The sequence below is a fragment of the Rattus norvegicus genome, chromosome 13, assembly GCF_036323735.1.
Source record: "Rattus norvegicus strain BN/NHsdMcwi chromosome 13, GRCr8, whole genome shotgun sequence".
Taxonomy (NCBI): domain Eukaryota; kingdom Metazoa; phylum Chordata; class Mammalia; order Rodentia; family Muridae; genus Rattus; species Rattus norvegicus.
Genome location: NC_086031.1, coordinates 87,234,793 through 87,254,910, shown reverse-complemented (window position 1 = coordinate 87,254,910; position 20,118 = coordinate 87,234,793). Strand labels below are relative to the sequence as shown.

Below are 20,118 nucleotides of genomic sequence, written 5' to 3'. Positions count from 1 at the left end.
ATGCCTTCCACCATATTTTTTTGAGGCAAGGTCACACTGAAAGGCCATCTCACTGATTCAGCTAGCCTGGCTGGCCAGCCGGCCCCAGGGATCCTCTTGTCTCCCAGGCCTGTGAGTACAGACAGGCTTCACCACAGTCAGCAGTTAACCTCGGTGCTGCGGATCTGTAACGGGGTCCTTCGACTTTTACTTATTTTACTCTTTTTGCTAAAGAAGGAAGACGATCTCTGAAGGAACAAGATGAACCTCTTTTTTGTTTGTTTGTTTATTTGACTGTTTTTTGGGTTTTTTTTTTTTTGTTGTTGTTGTTGTTGCTGTTGATTTTTGTTTTCCTGTGTGGTCTTGGCAGTCCTGAAGCTCACTCTCTAGACCAAGCTGGCCGAAAACTCAGAGAACCGCCGCCTCTGCCTCCCACATGCTAGGGTTAAAGGAACGTGTGGGCCACCACCCCTGCCAGGAGACTGACTTCTGTTCCATCCGGGAAGGGAAATAAGTGGGAGGGACCCCATTAGTACAGTGATAGATGTCTTCAGGTTCCGTTATAATCACAACCACACCCAGTCGGCCAAAATGCAATTAAACAAATACCAAATAAAAGAAATTTATGTGATCCCATAAACGAAAAAAATAGAATTGACAGAAATATGTAGCCGCTTCAGATCCTTTTGAATAACACATTAAAAATATAATTACCACAATGCAGTAAATAATTAGTGGGGGGAAAAAAAGAGGCCAAGAATTTGAAAGAGAATGGGAGGGGCAGATGGGGTTCTAAGGGGGGAAAGGGGAGGGAGTATTAAACATAATTACCACATAAATGTGAAGGCGCTTAGAGCAAGTGAACAGAAGGGCTAAACGTGTCATTGAATTTTGTGTGTGTGACGATCAGAAGACATCTTGTGGGAGTCGGTTCTCTACCAACTCTTCTACCGCATGCGTGGGTCCTAAAGATCAAACTTGGGTCATCAAGCTTTCCAACCAGTGCCCTTACCTACTGAGCTATCTTGCCAGCCAATACCGTGTACAGTAAGGGACTACTGTATATCATACAGGGCGGTTTAATTTTCACTGAGAGCTGTGCATCCAGGTGCATGTGAAACCGCTAACAGTGAATCCAAACTACTCATGGAACACAGACCACGGACTGCCAGGAGTTACTCTTCGTGTGGAGCGCGGTTTCTTTAAGTGTTCCACCTGTCGCCCCTTTTCTCCCGAGATATCGTTACACCAATTTACATACTAATAAGACGGGTGTGCTCATTTATTTTTATATAAAGAATTAAACCTTGGCTGAATATTTGATATTACCCAGCAACATTTTTCAGAGTTGATTTATTATTATTATTATTATTATTATTATTATTATTATTATTATCAATCACTAGTGCTAACGAAGGCATTGCCCATCGATATGTAGTGCAAAATAGCGGATGTGTATTTCAAAAATTGTTGTAAATGTTATCCTAATCCCAAGCCAAAATTCATTTAGTGATTTTTTTTAATACAATTTTAATGAAACTCAAACCATCAAACATTCCTGCACAATTCAACCCAAAATTATAATACTTCTACGACAAAGAATCCTGGGACGGGAATACTAGGGGTCATTTTCTGTCACGTTTCTGTAAGGACAGAAAAGTTTGTTTGTACAGTGAAAACACCAAGGGGGAGGGCGGCTCGGCAGTAAAGGAGCTGCTGCCCAAGCCTGAAGGCCTGAGCTCTCGACCACTGGGACCCAAGGGACAAAAGAGAGAATGACTCTCACGAGTTGTCCCCTGACCTCCACACATGCACTGTGTTGTATGCATGCATGCAGCACACACACACACAGAGAGAATTGAGCTAGAGTATTTCTGGCAACATTTGTTGCACCCACACAACAGTGCCAAGTGTGCACGGCATGTGTTTAAAACCAAGGCTCCATGACATAACATGAGTGGGCACTGGCAGCCACCCCTCAGATTCACCACATGCTCGATTTCAAACTAATCTTTTGTTCTTTTGCATTAAGAAACTTTTTATTGTTGCCAATTTTTGCTCACACTCACACACACACGCACACACGCGCGCGCACACACACCCATCTAGCTACTCAACCGTTTATAGGGTGGCCACGTACAGTTTGAGAAGCTAGGACATAGAGCACCTCGCTTTAATTCTGGCTATTGCTTCTTTACAAGGTAGACAGTGTTAGTCTAGACAGAATAGGAAAGTACAGAAAGGGCAGTGACTTTGTACAAAGTCACACAGATGTTAGATGAGGACTCAGTATTCGGACGCAGAGTTCACCTCCAAAACTAAAAAACTAAATAAATTCAGTATTGCTCAATAGCTGAGCCTGGGTAGAACTAAAAAGGCCAGCTCACAGCACTAACCCCAACACTCAGGGGATGAAGAGACAAGAGATCATCCTAGCACAGAGCAAATTCTAAACCAATGAGGGCTACATTCTAGGCTACATACACACACTACTGTTTTGTTTTGTTTGGTTTTGTTTTGTTTGGTTTGGTTTTGTTTTGTTTTGCTTTGCTTTGATTTGATTTGCTTTGCTTTGATTTGACGATTTGATTTGATTTGATTTTGATTTGATTTGATTTGATTTGATCGAGCCACCTAACTGGAATATTCCTAGCCTCAGAAGTCCCAAGACCATGCACACAAAGACTTTGTTCTATCTAACATTGCTGTCTGATCTAAATTCTCTCTGTGACCGAACCTGCTCCAATCCTCACCCAGAGGAGTGTGCGTTCTTGACTAGATCTTTCATGAGCCCATTATGATGCCACGCCTAGGCTGTTGCCATAGAACCCACAGGACCTAAGGCTGGGAGTACCAGGCCTGCCCAGAAGCTCACTCTGACCTCGGCTCCCACTGCACTTCCCACCTGCCGAGCCCCTGCATCTTCATCATTCAGGTACACAGGTACCCTCTAGGCCAATCTCTGCCCTTTAGCCCAGCCTCACTTTCAGAGTCTAGACTCACTCAGGTTGGCGCTTCCTTCTCCAGCCTTGCCACTCAGACTTTGCACCCCTCTTCACCGTTCCTTTCCCATGGGTACAGACCTCTCTCTACCTTCCCATTCATTGGCCAGCCTTTGCTCTTTTCACCACACTGATATCACCCCCCAACTCCTCCCTCCACTCACTCTCATACCCCCTTAACCCTCTTTTGCTTTCTTTCCACCAGTAGAGCCAACGCACCTATATCTAGAGATCACATGATGGAGCCTGGAAAAGAGACAGCGGCCACTAGTGAGCAGAAGCCAAGACCCACCCTTAGGGCTTCAAATACGAATAGACAGCCGAAAGTGAAAAGAAGGAAGAAAGATTTAGAGGAGTTGAAGAAGGAAGTGGTTATGGTGAGGATGTCCAAAGCAAATTGCCCTTGAAACACCCTCCAGCCTCCTGCCTGATTGTCTTCCACACCGGTGCTACCTGGAGAACAGAAGCACACTGCCAGGACTACCCCCTCCAATCCCTCCTTCCTCCCTGCACGAGACCTTAGGTCACTATCTCACCTTGATGACCCTTTTGTTCCCTCAGGACGATCACAAGCTAACGTTGGATGAGCTGAGTGCCAAGTACTCTGTGGACTTGACCAAGGTAAGAACTGCTTGAAGCAGAGGTCCTCACTGATTTGAAGCCACTGGGACAGTGTAGACGCTGAAAGTGACCCCCACCCCCAACTTCAAATCCAACTTTGTACCTCTTACCCTCAGCCCCGCAAAAGCTCCACATAACTCTACTTGGAAGTAAATGATCACGGTAACGACCCGAGAAAGAGGCTATGGGTGGTTGGACAGTGTGGGTGGTTGGGAATATGCCCTTCTTTGGTCCTCTAGACCTGTTTATACTCTTAGGATTCATCAAGGCCCCCAAAGAGCTTTTGCTTAGGTAAAAATAATGTTATTGGTATTTGCCATAGTAAAATTTAAATTGGCAAATTTTAAAAGTATTTCCTAGTTCTAAATAGAGTAGTTGCTGGAAATGTGGCTCAGTGGTAGAGTATCTTCAGCCTGTTTGATTCCCAGAGTCATGAAAGAAAGAAGAGAAGGAAAAAAAATGGTTTATTATAAATTAACAGCAATAATTTTTTAACCAAAATAAGTATACTTTTCAAAATAAATTAGTGTCATCTTACATTTTACAAATCTCTTTTAATACTTAACTTTCTTTCTTTTACATGTTTATTTTCTCGAAACAAGGTCTTACTATTTAGCTCTGATTAACTTGGAACCCACTACTATATAGACCAGGCTGGCCTTGAACTCATAGAAATACACGTGTCTCTGCCAGGATTAAAGGTGTATAACACTATGGCCGGCATTTAAAGTCTAGCTTTCTAATGGAAAAATCTGAATTCTCATAGCTTTTGGTATTAAATCTATTGGGATAAATCACGACATCTTTGGAAAACTTGAAGCATTAGCTTTTTTTTTTTTTCTTTTTTTTTTTTAAACATCTTTTTTTTTTTTTTTCGGAGCTGGGGACCGAACCCAGGGCCTTGTGCTCGCTAGGCAAGCGCTCTACCACTGAGCTAAATCCCCAACCCGAAGCATTAGCTTTCTATCAGTGTGACAAAATATCTGAGTCTGTGGTGTTTGGACGAGAAGGGTCCTCATAGATTTATGTTTGAATACTTTGTCCTCAGTCGGTGGGACTTCTTGGAAGAATTAAGGGGTATGGCCTTGTGAGCTCTCTCTCTGCCTGTGCCTGTGGATCAGGATGCATGCTCTCAACTACAGCCTGCCTGCTGCCATACTCCCTGTCATGATGGTCATGGCTCTCACCATCTGGGACTGTGAGCCCCGATAAACACGTTGTTGTGTAGGTTGCCTTGGTCATGGTGTCTCTTCACAGCAATAAAAAAAAGTAATGTAGGACAGAGACAAACAATGCAAAGGAGGAAAGAGTCGTTCTGACTCAGAGCTTTGAGGGTTCAGGTCAGGGTCTCTTGGCTCCACTGCTCACATTTCATCTGTGGGGAGGAAAGAAGAAGCCATGTGATGGAACAAAATGGCTTACTTCATGGCCAATAGGAAGATGGAGGAAGAATCCCAACATACCTTACAAGGATACCTTCCAGTAGTCCATTTCCTCCCCTGAACCATCTCCTGACAGCACCCTCACAACACCACCATCAGCTGGGTATCAGGTAATTTGGGGAATATCTAAGAGTCAAACCATGACATTTACCATACATATTCTTTTTGAGATCGGGCTGTCCTGGAACTTGGTGGCCAATCAACCATCACCAAGGATGAGTAAAGAAGACAATGATTTAGTATTGTTATTAAAAGCTTTAAATGCGGGGTTGGGGATTTAGCTCAGTGGTAGAGCGCTTGCCTAGGAAGCGCAAGGCCCTGGGTTCGGTCCCCAGCTCCGAAAAAAAGAACCAAAAAAAAAAAAAAAGCTTTAAATGCTTGAGAGGTTGAAGGCCCCTTAGGTTTGTTTTGAAGAGAGGCTAAGGGAATAGCTGATAGGCTTCAGTAGATTCTATTATCACATAAAATCAAGGAAAAAATCACAGAAATATGTGCATAAGGATAGAATAAAATCTGGATGTTGGTATCTTCAGTTTGATCGTTCCCTAGTTTCCCAATTGGAAAGCCAAAGCATGGACGCCGAGATGTTACCAGCATCATGGATCATAACCCCAGTTAGCCTAGTATACTGTAATCATTTCTATATGTTTGTTTCCCAACTTGAACTCCCTAAGAATAAGGCACATTCTTGAATTTCATTTATTCGATTTATTGATTGATTGTGAACACCTCAGTTTATGGGTGGAGATGTGATTGTGCCACATCATGCACATGGAGGTCAGAGAACCACTTGTGGAATTCAGTTCTCTCTACCACGTGAGTCCAAGAATTAGACTTAGGTTGTCATACCTTGCTGCAACCACCCTTCCCAACATGCCTTCTCAGAGTCTCTGCGTGGAATTCATCCCTATTGATGATGATATTCTCAGCTCCTATCACATGACCAAGCCCCAAGATACGATATTCAAGTTCAAAAGGTTTGTAAACCAATCCATACACGAATGAGCAAACAATCAAAAAAGCCCTATATAAGTAAGCATTTTTTTTTCCGGAGCTGGGGACCGAACCCAGGGCCTTGCGCTTGCTAGGCAAGCGCTCTACCACTGAGCTAAATCCCCAACCCATAAGCATTTTAAATGAAACCCCATCTACAAAACGAATTCTAAAATCCTACCTTATCAGAAAGACTCTTCAGAAGGATGTTCCAAGGCTGCTTTGGGGGTAGGCCTGTCCTGAGGCTGTAACTAGTAGGTCCTCTTTCGCTGTAACTGGTTCTTTGTCACAGCTTCCTCTCCATCCTTATTTCTTCTCCATACAGGGTCTTAGCGTCACAGATGCCCAGGAAATTCTGACTCTAAATGGACCGAATGTACTAACCCCTCCTCCAACCACTCCAGAATGGATCAAATTCTGTAAACAATTATTTGGTGGCTTCTCCCTCCTGCTGTGGACTGGTTCCTTGCTCTGCTTCCTGGCCTATGGCATACATGTATCTTATTACCAAGAAAACGCCAACAAAGATAATGTGAGCTTGCTCCCTCCCCCCAAACTCCGAATTCTTCTGGTCCAAATCCCCAATAGTTCAGAAGTGTCTGGGGAAGCTCTTAGTCCATCTTGGTCTCCTGCAAACTCTATCTAGAAAGTTTCTGGTTCAGCTCCCTAAGAGGCATTATTCTAATCAGTCTACTCACCAAGTGACTTGTGTTTTGTGGTCTCCACTTCCACCTTTTTTGAAAGACACCTTCAGACTGTAGCTGTCTTCACACACACCAGAAGAGGGCATCGGATCCCATTACAGATGGTTTTGAGCCACCATGTGTTTGCTGGGAATTGAACTCAGGGCCCCTGGAAGAGCAGTCAGTGCTCTTAACCACTGAGCCATCTCTCCACCTGCAGTCCCCCTTTCTTACTCAGAACACTGACCTCTTCATTTCTTGCTTTCCTTGGCTCACTGTCGTCCACCTGCCTATAGAGGGAGATAAATATTCATATTCTCTGGGAGTTTTCTGACCACTCAACCCATAGCTTAGGTCTTCATTACCAGGAAGTCAAGTGTGCCAACACTTCCCAGATCCTCCTCAGCCCTCAGTCCATGACTTCCTCCAGCCAGAGGAAGTTGTTCCCTTGGCAGTCTGTGTGAGGATGCAGAAGCGGGGAAGGATGTGCTAATGGCACCTTCCTTCTCTGTCTTCAGCTGTACCTGGGTATTGTACTATCTGCCGTGGTCATCATCACTGGCTGCTTCTCATATTACCAGGAGGCGAAGAGCTCAAAGATCATGGAGTCTTTTAAGACCATGGTGCCTCAGGTAGGTAGGACTCATGTGGGAAGAGCTGGTGGGAGGAAGTGCAGATTGTGACCAGTTGTATAACTGCTCAGTAGTTCCTGGAGACTGTCACACACAGTGGGTGCCCTGAATGAGGCTGGTGATGAGGGAGCCTGGGAGTTACCAGGAGAAATGTAAGCAAAGCTCCAATGAGGATAGCCACAAATTGTCTAGTCTGAAAGTGACAATGAAATGAAGAATGACCCTCCACAACTTAAATAAGGACATCTGCTGAAAGCCAAGCCAGTGGGGAGGCTCACATTAAAGGCAATGAACCTGTGGAAATGTTCCAGTTTTTAAAAAGCTAAAAAGATATGGTGATAGGTCTCGGGCCTGATGTTGTGTTGGGAGGCAATGCCCTAAAGCGACATTTTGGGTCAAGTGCCAAAAGCTAAAATGTACACAGTAAATGTGAGTATTGCATCAAAATCACACCACTTGAAACTCATCATTGTGTTGCCAGAGAAAAAGAATAATCTAGGGGCCAAGAGATGGATCCGCACTTAACAGCTCTTGGTGCTCCTGGTGGCTAATCTTATGTCAACTCAACACACGCTAGAGTCATTTGGGAAGAAGGGATTCAGTTGAGAAAATGTTCCCACAAGTTTGGCGTGTGGGCAAGCCTGTGGTACACTTCCTTGATTGATGATTGATCTGGGCGGCTCCAAATCACTGTGGTCAGTGCCACTTCTCAGCTGGTGGTCCTGGGTGCTATAAGAAATCGCCTGAGCAAGCCTATGGAGAGCAAGCCAGTAAGAAGCACCCCTCCGTGGCCTCTGCATCAGCTCCTGCCTCCAGGCTCCTGCCTTGAGTGCCTGAGTTTCTTGGATAATGGACTGTGATGTGGGGGTTGGGGATTTAGCTCAGTGGTAGAGCGCTTGCCTAGCAAGCGCAAGGCCCTGGGTTCGGTCCCCAGCTCCGAAAAGAAAAAAAAAAAAAGAAAAAAAAATGGACTGTGATGTGGAATGTCTAAGAGACATGAATCCTCCCAAAGGTAATTTTGATTGTGGTGTTTATCCGAGCAACAGAAACCCTAAGAATCTGTTCTTGCAGAGGACCTGGGCTCTGTTCCCATACCCTAATGGTGGCTTACAACCACCTGAAACTCCAGTTTCAAAGGAGTCTCGCCTTCCTTCTTTTCTGGTCTCACAAGGACCAGGCATGGAAACAGTGCATATCTATACATACAAACATACATACATACATACATACATACATACATACATACATACATGTGTGTATGTATGCATAAATATGTATGAACATGTATACATATGGGTGTGTGTATATACATATGTATATAGATATGTACATATGTATATAGTTATGTATATCTATACATAAAACAAGTCTTTTTTAAGACAACAAAGATTATGTAGTTCTTTGGAAATGCACACACAAGTGTTTAGGATAAATTACCGTGATGCATATAACTTAGAGACAGGAAAGGGTAAAGCAACTGAGGTGGAAAGTTAGTGGGTGAAGACAGGTGAAAGTTTTATAGATGTGCTTGTCACTATTCTTATTACTGAAATTTTTCTGAAATTTAAATTTTATTTTCAAGTCGAATGTTTTTTAAAGTATCTGGAAATAGTATGACGGCAGATTGGAGTTCCTAAATACAGGCCTAGAAGCTTTAGAAAATACAGTCTCCCAAATCATGAAGCAATATTACCATGCTCTACCCTCGCAGCCCAAGATTTTCTTCTACCTTTAATATCAACATAAGTTAAACCTTTCTTTGAGTAAGAGTTTTGACTAGGATCCTGGAGATTATCAGGTGGCACTGATTGCCTAATATACCACCCAAACATAACTTTGGTCACAATTTTGTGTCTGTGCTGCTGCTCTGGTCTAAGCTGGCTTCAGCTTGCTCTAGGGAGAAATATAAGATAAACTTATTCAGTTGTCAGCTGAAAGGATTGGGACGCTTGGGGCTCTGGTTTGTTCCTGGGAACAGAGGGTTTCCCAGGAACAGCAGGGCAAACCTTAATATGAACGATTTTTCTTAAACTAATTTATTTATTTACTTTACATTCAGATCCAAAGCTTCCCATCCCTCCTCTCCTTCCGGTCCTTTCCCCTTCCCTCCCCACCATCCACTCCTCCTCCCTTTCTCTTGAGAAAAGGGTAGGCTTCCCTTGGGTATCAAACAACCTTAGCACATTAAGTCGTAGTAAGACTAGGTGTATCTTCTCCAGTGGAGGTTAGGTGAGGCAGCCACTTAAGGGAAAGGGTCCCAAAGGCAGGCAACAGAGTCAGAGACAGCCCCTGCTCCCACTGTTAGGAGTCCCACACGAAGACCAAGTTACACAACTATAACATTTGTGTGGAAGGCCTGGGTCAGACCCCTGCAGGCTTCCTGGCTGTTGGTTCTGCTCCCTATGGGGACAAGTTGATTCTGTGGGTTTTCTTGTGTTGTCCTTGACCTCTCTGACTCCTACAATCTTTCCTCCCCCCCTCCATCAGGATTCTCCAGGCTCCACATAATGGTTGGCTGTGGGTTCATGAAATAATCTTTTAAGCCTTTATGCTTACTACATTTGCTAAAATCTTCTGGGCCATAAATACAAGATCGATTACATGGTCGATTCTACATTTAGGGACAAAGAGGTAGATCCCACGTCTTAATAGGAAGGCCATCGAAGTCACACTGCAAAGGTTCTGCAGACAGCAATAGTGGAGATAACACAGAAGGACAGAGAGGGCTGGAGTGGGACAGGAAGTGCAAGAGGAGTGGGACAGGAAGTGCAGGAGGAGCGGGACAGGAAGTGCAGGAGGCTGTATGTCGACCATACATTATCTTCCTACAGCAAGCTCTGGTAATTCGAGATGGAGAGAAAATGCAGATCAATGTAAGAGATGTGGTTTTGGGAGACCTAGTAGAAGTGAAGGGTGGAGACCAAGTCCCTGCTGATATCAGGGTTATCGCTGCGCAAGGATGTAAGGTGAGGAGAAGCTATAGGAGGAGGGAGCCTACGGCAATGTATGGCTCTAAGGCATGGTGAAGACCTGGACTTAGTCTTAATACGATCTTATAATTCAAAACCTTGAGACAGAGATGAGGGTGGTTTGGGGGGAAAGAAGATGAGGTGCTGGGAGTATGGCTGCCTATCTCTGCATGTTAATGGCATGATGGTTCTGACAGATAAGGTGGAGGTGCTGCCTTCATCCATGAATCCGTCCTTTGTCCTGAGACCTATCCTTCCCACCCCAGGTAGACAATTCCTCCTTGACTGGGGAGTCAGAACCACAGTCTCGTTGCCCTGATTGCACCCATGAGAACCCTCTGGAGACACGGAATATCATCTTCTTCTCCACCAACTGCGTAGAAGGTGAGTATTGTATCATACGCAGCACAGACTCAGAAAAAGAAGAAAAAAAAGAGGTGGAAACACATGGCTTTTACAACCTTCTGTTTTCCAAAGGGTCTGGAGTAGGAAGACAATACCAGGTTGGCTTCTCCATCACTCAAGCGCTTAGTGACTTCTGGCAAAAAAATTAAAACCATCCTTTCCAAATCTGCATTCTGTTAAAACTAAAAACTGCTACCCATGGATTGCTTATGGACTAAATGACGTAAAACACTTAGCACAAGGTCTAATACACTGAGAGCGTCCTGTAGTTGTGACAGTGGTTTGAACTGGTGGAGAAACCAGTTAATGTGTTGGAAATAGCACAGAATGCAGAAACGTTATCCAACCCTGCTGGGTCACCCTCCTAACTCCTTTTACCTTCCAGAGGAAGAACCAACCCCAGAAGCTTGAATTCTCAAAGGTGCCCTTCGAGCTCTGTCATTCAAGCGCTGGCTTTGTCCCTAGAATGAAAAGAAGACACTTTTGAACCAGGATTTTTGTCCCTCTCTCCTTTGCCCTTTGCCCTGGAGGAAACCTAAACTTATCCCAGATGCACTTGCAAATCATTATTAATGCTTAAGAATGAATGTCTTATTGTCTAAAGATAGATGCTTTCTGACAAATAGATAAATGCACCTAACTGTAGTGTGTCAAGTGCTAGGTTTTTTTTTCCCTGACTCACAATGCCACACACGAAACTCTATAAAGTCCCCAGAAATTGCATGCTCACCATAGTTTAGACAATGACCCAACAGAAAAGAGGAAGATTAGAGATTCTAATGAAAGTCTGCCTCCTCTTCCCAGGCTGCTTGCTCTACACAGAGAGTGCTAATGACCTCCTCTCATTAAATCACTTCACTTGAAGGTGTCTTAATAATGACAATAATGTTCAACATGCATGAAGAATCCAACCAGAAAGAAATTATTTGATCTGTACATGATCTATGAAACATAATTATTGAATGTACAGAAAAATGCAAATTAACAAGGTTCCTCTAAAAATGCTGTATTTTAGGAGAAAATTCACTTAGGTTTATCTTTCCGAAGCATGTGCTGCTGACAAGCAAACTCGGCAAGAGTGGGGGAAGGCACTGCAGTTGAGACAAGGGTCTATCTGAGAGACAAGGGATTTCACAGGAGACAAGCACAATCCAAGTGTAGCCAAGAGGTTGGAACTAGCTAGATTAGGCTAAGGGGTCTTGTTTTGTTTGTTGAAGCATGTCAGGTCTCACTATACAGCTCTTGGCTGTCTTGGAACTTGCTACGTAGACCAGGCTGGCCTTGAACTCACAGAGATCCTCCTGAGTGCTGAAGCTAAAGAAGTGTTCTCCCATGCCCAGCACACTAAGATTGTACAGCTTGCTGAGTAATAGCATCTGCCTTAGACCAGTTTTCCCTCTAACCTTCACGCTAGACCAATTTACAAATCAGTAACATAAATACAACTTTATCCTTGTCTCCCAGCGGTCAGTGCTACGAGCTTGACAGGCAGTGGCACAAACCCCTCTTTGTGTTTCCATGTTTTTGGGAGCCTGATCTCTCTCTGACAACACTACTCCATCTCTCGACACACAGGGAGCACTTGTTACATTTAATCTTTTCGAGCTAGATATATGCACAGAATAGATTTAAATGACAATGTAGCCACCTACACCCACCCTATCAAAAATATAAAATCCTTTCAGTTATTATTTTCATAAAGGTTCAGAGAACCCCTGTCAACCAGCTCAAAGGTTGTCTGTAGAGTGTTTTACATTGCGACCCTTTCTAGAGTCTCCCTCCCCATACTAGCCTAATCCATCTAAAACCTCTACTCCTAGATTCTTTTTTGAAATAGTTGTGTGTGTGTGTGTGTGTGTGTGTGTGTGTGTGTGTGTGTGTGTGTGTCTGCATACTTGTCCCACATAAATTCAGGAGCCCAAGGAGGTCAGAAGAGGCAATCCCTCAAACTCCACTTAGAGATGGCTGTGAGCCGCCATGTACGTTCTGGGAACGGGAACCAATCCAAGATGGCTCTTAACCATTGAGCTGTCTCTTCAGCTCCATGTCCCTTGACTGTTGCTGAACACAACTTTAGACTGGAGACCTCCAACTGCTCCATGCCCCTGTACTTGTGGGAGCTGCTCCCACTGAGACACATGAATAATTTTATACTGACTCTTTAGGTAATCTTATATTTACCTAAATGCCAGAATAAAGTTGAGTGTCTACCATATCCAGCCTTGTTCTAGGCTTTTTTTTTTTGAGACATTTGATTTCACAGCTTTGTGGATTCTTTGTTGTTTCTCTTCCTCTTCCTCTTCCTCCTCCTCTTCCTCTCCTCCTCCTCTTCCTTCTCCACTCAGCCTCCCCAATACTAGATTTCACAACCTCTGTGCTATGCTTCATCCCATGTTAACTATGAGGAAACCATAGTCTCAACAGGCGTGGTACTTGGTCTCAGGGAAGAGAGCTATTTGTTTAAGAAGTTGATGGTTCGGCCCTGTGCCCTTCTGCCTCTGAAATAAACATTCCTTCCATGAGTTCCTTTTCTTGGAAACTCTATGACTTGAATGGTAGGGGTGACAGGCACTATGGTGAAGTAGAAAAAAATGGCTTTAAACGATCTTTTTCAAAGTTCTGGGTGAGTGGATAAAGTCAACCACAGTGTCCTTCTACATAGGGAGCAGAACTGGTGGAAAGAAAGGGCCCTGTGCCCTGGTAAAGCACAGGGCACAGGTGTCATGGCTTGTGCCACCCAGCAGAGGTCAGACTAGCTCTAGTCAGAAAAGCAGGGAGGGGGCTCCTCAGGCAGAGTTTCTGGAGTCCTGACACTGAGGACTGGAGAGGTCTTTGTTGTGAGTGAAGAGGAGGACTCAGTGAACACTGTAGGATGTTTAGCAGCCTGTGGCTTGCACCCTTATTTTTCCTGTCTGCACAGAATCCCTATGTCTTACCATAGGGATTCCCCATCAGTTCCCCATAATTCAGTCAAACTTTGACACTAACTACCTCAAAATAGTATCAGATGAGGGTTCAATCCCATGAGAGTCTTCCTACTTCAGTCTCTCGTCCAAGCAATAGGCTGTCATCCATACTTGTGACAGAGTGGCTGTGAACTGGCATTCCCATGACTTTTTCCTTAAGGCTCACAGAAGTCAGGGAAGCACTTGGCCTACATTCTGTGCTTATTACAGATGGCAGGAGACAAGTGAACAGGCAGATGGGAGACAGGCACAGGGCATGGGGTGTGAGCAGGGATGTGGAGTTTCTGTATCTTGGGTATGCTATCCTCCAGACACCTCCATGTGTTTGCCAGCCTGGAAGCTCTCCAAACACAGTTGTCTCGGCTTTTTAACGAGTGTTTCATTACACAGATATGGCTGATTATATCACTCGCTGTTGGTAATCAACTCAACCTTCAGCCTCTCTTCCCCATCCCTTGTAGAGCTGAAAGCCCACCTGTAATCACATGGCTGGTTCCCCTGGCAACTTTCTCATCCTATGGCTACCTAAGAGCCCACCAAGAGATTTCCTCATTAAAGCAAAAGGTTCTCTTACCACCCAGGAATTCTATGGAATTTGGAAGCTTTCTGTGCGATATTCCTCTCATGCCAGACATTATAAAGTGTCAAGAACCAACCATGATAACCAAAGATTCTAGCAATACAACCAAAATATTTTAGAAGGTCTGTGTCAATAACTGGGGTGGCAATACCCACCCACGCATTTCTTACTCTACCACAGTACCGTGTTATAGCTTCTTCCTTCACTCCCAGGAACAGCCCGGGGTGTTGTGATTGCTACAGGAGACCACACAGTAATGGGCCGGATTGCTTCCCTGACATCAGGATTGACAATGGGCAAGACCCCGATTGCCACTGAAATCGAACACTTCATCCATATAATCACAGCTGTCGCAGTCTTCCTCGGTGTCACGTTTTTTTTCCTCTCACTTATCTTGGGCTATACCTGGCTGGATGCTGTCATTTTCCTTATTGGCATCATTGTGGCCAATGTGCCAGAAGGGCTGCTGGCCACTGTCACTGTGAGTAAACAAGGTTGGGGGGATGTGGGAGGGGTGAGCTCTGGGCAGACAAGTGGCCCCAGGGAAAGGAAGTCCTTACTATCACATCTGAAGTGTGGGGGTATCCCTGAGACGCACATACGCATCAGAAGCAATTTAGTTCCCAAGACACAACAGAGAGAAAGAGTGTGCTCTGGTCTCAGGTGCACTGGCTGTTAAACTCAGCCAAGATCATTTAAGATGATCAGGCCTCGAGCATTCACTAGTTTTTAAAGATTAATTTGGGATTACAGAATCCTCCTGGAAAGGACGCCAAGGCCATCTAAAACCGACCTTTGGTCAACACGGGATGTCCTCTATAAAATCCATGGAAGATAACTGTGGTTTGTTTCTGAGGATGGCGGACTTCACTCCTTGGTCTCAGCCTGTCTTGCTTTTCGTTTACTTAGTTAAACTGAGCAGAAATAGGCCTCACTGTTTCATCCCAGTTTTCCCAACCCCAATAGGTTGGTTCGTTGCCTCCTAATGGCCTAAGCCCTCTGCACCTCTTATGGCAACCATCGTGTCCCCTCAGATTCTCCAAGTAATCCCTTTTCCCCTAAACGTTCTTCCTGTGACACGGTCTCAACTCTGTCTTGCTAATAACTTGCTTGAGTATGCTCTAGTTTTTCAATATTCTTCTTAAAATAGAAATAAGGATAACGTTTGGGATATGCTTGGACTAGTTTTAAAATGCTGGGACTAGTGATATAATGTAAATAAATTGGAATTCCATGAATTGGAATTCTACACTTACATATCCATAGCACAATGGTTTGTTTATTTTTAAAAACCTTACCTTCAATTTATGATCTTAAAAATGCTCTGGTTTAAATGATCTCCCAGGGGCTTTTCAATACTGTGACATCCTTTTCCAAAGTCATTCCCAGTTCCTCCTGCCCAAACTTTTCTGAAACTATTGACCAGATGCCCCATGCGTACATAGCACTGTATACCATAATAAAACATGACCCACCGATGTGGTCCTTGAAGAAGTCGATCTGAAAGACAGGAAGTGGTCTAGGAGGGAAAGAGGTGTCTGAATGGAATATCTGAACATGTCCAGGGGAAGGAGCCTGTGCTCTGTGACAGACATCTGAAGCAGGCACACACTGAAAACTCTTGCCCTAAATCATTTCTTTGGTATCCTTTACGTAGAACACAGGTGAGATTTCTAAAGATTAGGTTAGGATAAAGAGTAAATAAAAATAATCAAATTCCCCAAGCAAAATAACGTGGCCCCCGCTCAATCCATTCTTTCTCCTTTCGGTGGCCTTAGGTGTGCCTGACGCTGACAGCCAAGCGCATGGCTCGCAAGAACTGCCTGGTGAAGAACCTGGAGGCGGTGGAGACGCTGGGCTCCACGTCCACCATCTGCTCGGACAAGACTGGCACCCTCACCCAGAACCGCATGACGGTGGCTCATCTGTGGTTTGATAAGACTGTGTATGAGGCTGACACCAGCGAGGAGCAAACCACGGGTAACTAGTAGCCTTGGTAGCCAAGAGCAGAAGGACTTGGGGCGGGAATGTTAGGCGAATGATGACACCAGGCAGACAGGAGAAAGCTGGAGCACAGAAGGAAAGGAGGTGTCTTACGAAAGAAATATCATGCCGGGCGGTGGTGACACACGCCTAGTCTCGGAAAACCAAAAAGGGAAGAGAAAAAAGAAAGGGAAGAGACGCTATCTCTGTGCAGTGTTTGGGTGCGAAGGAGAAACTGAATAACCCCTGCTTAGTTTATTGGATCTTCAACTTCTTATGTCGCTGAGAAAGATCTTGACCCTCCTAATCCCCTGACTGACCTCCCTGTCAAGGTCTAATCCCTTGTTTTAAACTCTGTGTGTTTACAGCTCTCCCCCTTCTTCTTCCCTAGGGAAAACATTTCCCAAGTCCTCTGACACCTGGTTTTACCTGGCTCGAATTGCTGGCCTCTGCAACCGGGCCGACTTTAAGCCTCATCAGGAGTCTCTTCCCATAACTAAGGTATCAAGTCGAAGTGGAAAGAGGGCGGTCATCTCAGTGACTAGTATCACCTGTCCCTTTCAGAAAAGTCTGCTTCCCAGTGGTTTTCTACACACGCCCTTCCCTCCCCGTTCTGCCTCTCTGCTTGAGACCACAGATAAATCCCATGCCTAGATGGTATACCCCTGAGACTTACTGTACGATCTTTTCCTTGCAGCGGACAACAACAGGGGATGCTTCTGAGTCAGCCCTCCTCAAATTCATTGAGCAGTCTTACAGCCCTGTGAGTGAAATGAGACAGAAAAACCCCAAGGTGGCAGAGATTCCTTTTAATTCTACCAACAAGTACCAGGTACAGAACTGACAAAGCTGGGTAGGAGGACGGTGTAGGGAATGGACTCGCCAGTTGGGGGCGCTATGCCTTTGCCTCCAGCTGTACTTTGGAGCAGGTCACTCGTTCAGGAGAGCCGGCATCCCAAGTAGGAGGAAGGCTCAGCTCAAGGAAAGTGACAAAGCTGAGGAGAGGAGAATTAGGTGATAAAGGGAGAGGGTCCAAGCAGAATGCTGACACATGTTGCTTGCAAAGAGAACACATCATAAAATGCTAAGACAGATAGAGGCAGCTGACGCTGTTAGTCTAAACCAGTGTCTGCTGTGAAATTCGCCACTGTAGACACTAGGCTGTGACTGTAAGGCACTCTGTTTCCTTCGCCATCAATTAAGCCTTTTCCCTCCCTAGTGCAGCCATCATGAGACAGTTAGGGGTTGACAGCACACGTGCCATGTTTTCCTCTTTTTTATTTTTTGTTGTTGTCGTCTGTTTATTTGGAGACGGGGTTTCTCTGTGCAGCCCCGGCTGTCCTAGAACTCATTTCCAGGCTTTCTGTGTTTCATTTTTTCAAAAGCATTGCTTCATTATCTAGGGAGGAGCAGGTAGGAGAGGGTGAGTGATGGCCAGGGATACAAACAATGAAATCCAGAGAAGCTATGTGTGGTGGCCATGCCTATAACCTCGGCAGCTGGGAGAGGGCTGAGGCAGGAGGATTAATCTGAATTTCAGGTAAATTTGACCTGTAGTGTGAGAGATCTTGTCTTTAAAAGAAGGAGGAGGAGGAGAGGGGAGGAAGTGGAGGAAAAAAGGGGAGGAGGAGGAGGATGAAGAGAAGGAAAAGGAGGAAAAAGGAAGAAGGTGGAGGAAGAGGAGGAAAAAAGAGGAAGGAGGAGGAAGAGAGGAAAGAGGAAGGGGAGGAAGAGGAAGGGGAGGAGAAAGGAGGAAGAGGAGGAGGAGGAGGAGGAGGAGGAGGAGGAGGAGGAGGAGGAGGAGGAGAAGAAGAAGAAGAAGAAGAAGAAGAAGAAGAAGAAGAAGAAGAAGAAGAAGAAGAAGAAGAAGAAGAAGAAGAAGAAGAAGAAAAGAAAAAGCAAGCAAGGAAGGAAAGTCCATGGGGGAAGGGGGGATGAGGATTTCAGTAGAAAGTAGAGAACAGCCTTGCTGTGGCTGTGGCTGGAGGCCGACTAGGCCAGTTTGCTCAGACAACGGCTCCTCCAAGTACTTGTATTTCCATGAAGACCAGACATTTTGAGTGTGTGAAACAGGGTTACGAAATAAGACTCCTAAGTCAGTTTTGCCTTTCTGTCTTCAGGCATAAACAAAATGACAGCCTGTATGGATTTGAAAAACCCAGTTATTTGTACTCTGATGGAACACTAGGGATAAGTAGATCCACACTTCCGGTCTAAACTTGCCTTAGTCACTGTGATAAAATAGAGCTCCCAGATCTGCAGATAAGCTACAAACTTTGTTCCTACTTTTTTCTGACACTTGGTGGCCTCACTAACCAGACAGGAATTCCATGGCTTGGCAGAGGCCTTTAGATGAATTAGGCACCTTTCCCTCCATGTGGTTAAAAATAAAAGTCAAACATATTCATGACATTGTTGGAATGTCTAACAAGTAACCATGTTCCCCCAAATTACCATATGAGTGCTTCTGAGCTACTGAATAGCATTCAAGCAGCAGGCCTCGTCTCTGTGGCTCACTGTGTGGGACAAGCCAGCCCCACTAGCCTCAGCTCCAGCCGGCCCCAGCTCTGACAGGCTTTGAGTGAACTACTATAATTAGCTTGCTCCAAGGGCAGAGACTCCAGTCTTTGAAAGGAATGTGTCTTACTTAGCCTGTTAGTCTCTTACCATCTCTGAAATAGATTGTAGTCTGAGTATTTCTGATCTCTCTCTCTCTCTCTCTCTCTCTCTCTCTCTCTCTCTCTCTCTCCCTCCCTCCCTCCCTCCCTCCCTCCCTCCCTCCCTCCATCTTCTTTATATCTTTATAAAATCTTTGGAGGGGGTGGTGGTGGTAGACAAGGGTCTCACTGTGTATCCCTGTATGTCTCTGTAAACCGGGCTAGCCTCAAACCACCTCAGAAACCACCTGCCTTTGCTTCCTGGGATTAAAGGCGGGCACGACTACCACCTTGTTCTTTCTGTAATCTTAACAACAGTAACAACAAAAATTTGTTTGGATAAGTGTGGAGGTATATGCCTTTAATCCCAAAACACAGGAGACAGAGCCATGAGGCTCTCTGTAAGTTTGAGGCCAGCCTGGTCTACAGAATAAGTTCCAGACCAGCCAGGGCTTCATAGTGAAACCTAGCCAAACAAACAAACAAACAAACAAAAAACCCAAAACAACAACAAAACCCCCACCTATTTCTTTTTCCTTTCTTTCTTTTCTTTTTTAATTTTCGAGACAGTGCCTCTCTACATAGCCTGGATCTCATCATGCAAATCAGGCTGGCCTTGAACTCACAGAGATACACTTATCCCTGCCTCCTAAGTGCTAGAATTAAAATAGTGTGCCACCAGGCCCAGCCAAAACCCTTTTTTGGGGGGAGGGCATGTCATGGATTCCCTGCAGCAGCCAGAGGACAGTCTGTGAGACTGGCCCACTCCTTCCACTGTCAGTCCAGAGAGCAAATTCAGGTCATCAGATTTGGCTGCAAGCACCTTTATTTGCTGAACCATCTTGTAAGCTCTGTCTGTAGTCTTGTATCAATATTTTTATTCCCTGTGACCAAGTTAGTAGAGTAAGGAGCTCTCGTGCTCACTTGAGCCGTTTTAAATCATTCAGCCAATATTCACTGATCACTGAAAATAGTGAGCTTTGTTAATCTTACAGCTTCCTCCTTAAACCACGTTTTCTCCCTTTAACGACTTGAGCATATGTTCGACATAACTGATCATTCTTTAACAAGTCCGCTGTAACCACATTTTACGCGTCAGTGGCTCACCCCACTCAACATTCAGGAAATGCAGTCTGGTCTCCTCTGTGTTCAGTTCCTTTCAGTTTGCTGATTCTGTCTCCAACTGGGGCCATAGCAGGCAGTTCC

At 44.8% G+C, this 20,118-nt stretch overlaps 1 protein-coding gene across 4 annotated transcripts in view; it reads left to right on the top strand.

Moving 5' to 3' along the window:
- The first annotated feature begins 2,755 nt into the window (after positions 1-2,755).
- Atp1a4 (ATPase Na+/K+ transporting subunit alpha 4) overlaps positions 2,756-20,118 on the top strand; it is a 36,017-nt gene continuing 18,654 nt past the window's right edge. Inside the window, exons 1-11 of one of the 4 annotated variants that reach the window (XM_017598762.3) lie at positions 2,756-2,914; positions 3,187-3,358; positions 3,543-3,602; positions 6,363-6,569; positions 7,239-7,352; positions 10,184-10,318; positions 10,588-10,705; positions 14,485-14,753; positions 16,051-16,252; positions 16,647-16,756; positions 16,953-17,087. In XM_017598762.3, coding sequence (XP_017454251.1) covers positions 3,218-3,358; positions 3,543-3,602; positions 6,363-6,569; positions 7,239-7,352; positions 10,184-10,318; positions 10,588-10,705; positions 14,485-14,753; positions 16,051-16,252; positions 16,647-16,756; positions 16,953-17,087 — 1,491 coding nt within the window. In that variant the 5' untranslated portion in view covers positions 2,756-2,914; positions 3,187-3,217. The remainder of the gene's footprint in view (positions 2,915-3,186; positions 3,359-3,542; positions 3,603-6,362; positions 6,570-7,238; positions 7,353-10,183; positions 10,319-10,587; positions 10,706-14,484; positions 14,754-16,050; positions 16,253-16,646; positions 16,757-16,952; positions 17,088-20,118) is intronic. The other 3 variants (XM_063272202.1, NM_001271030.1, NM_022848.3) reach the window with 3 other exon arrangements.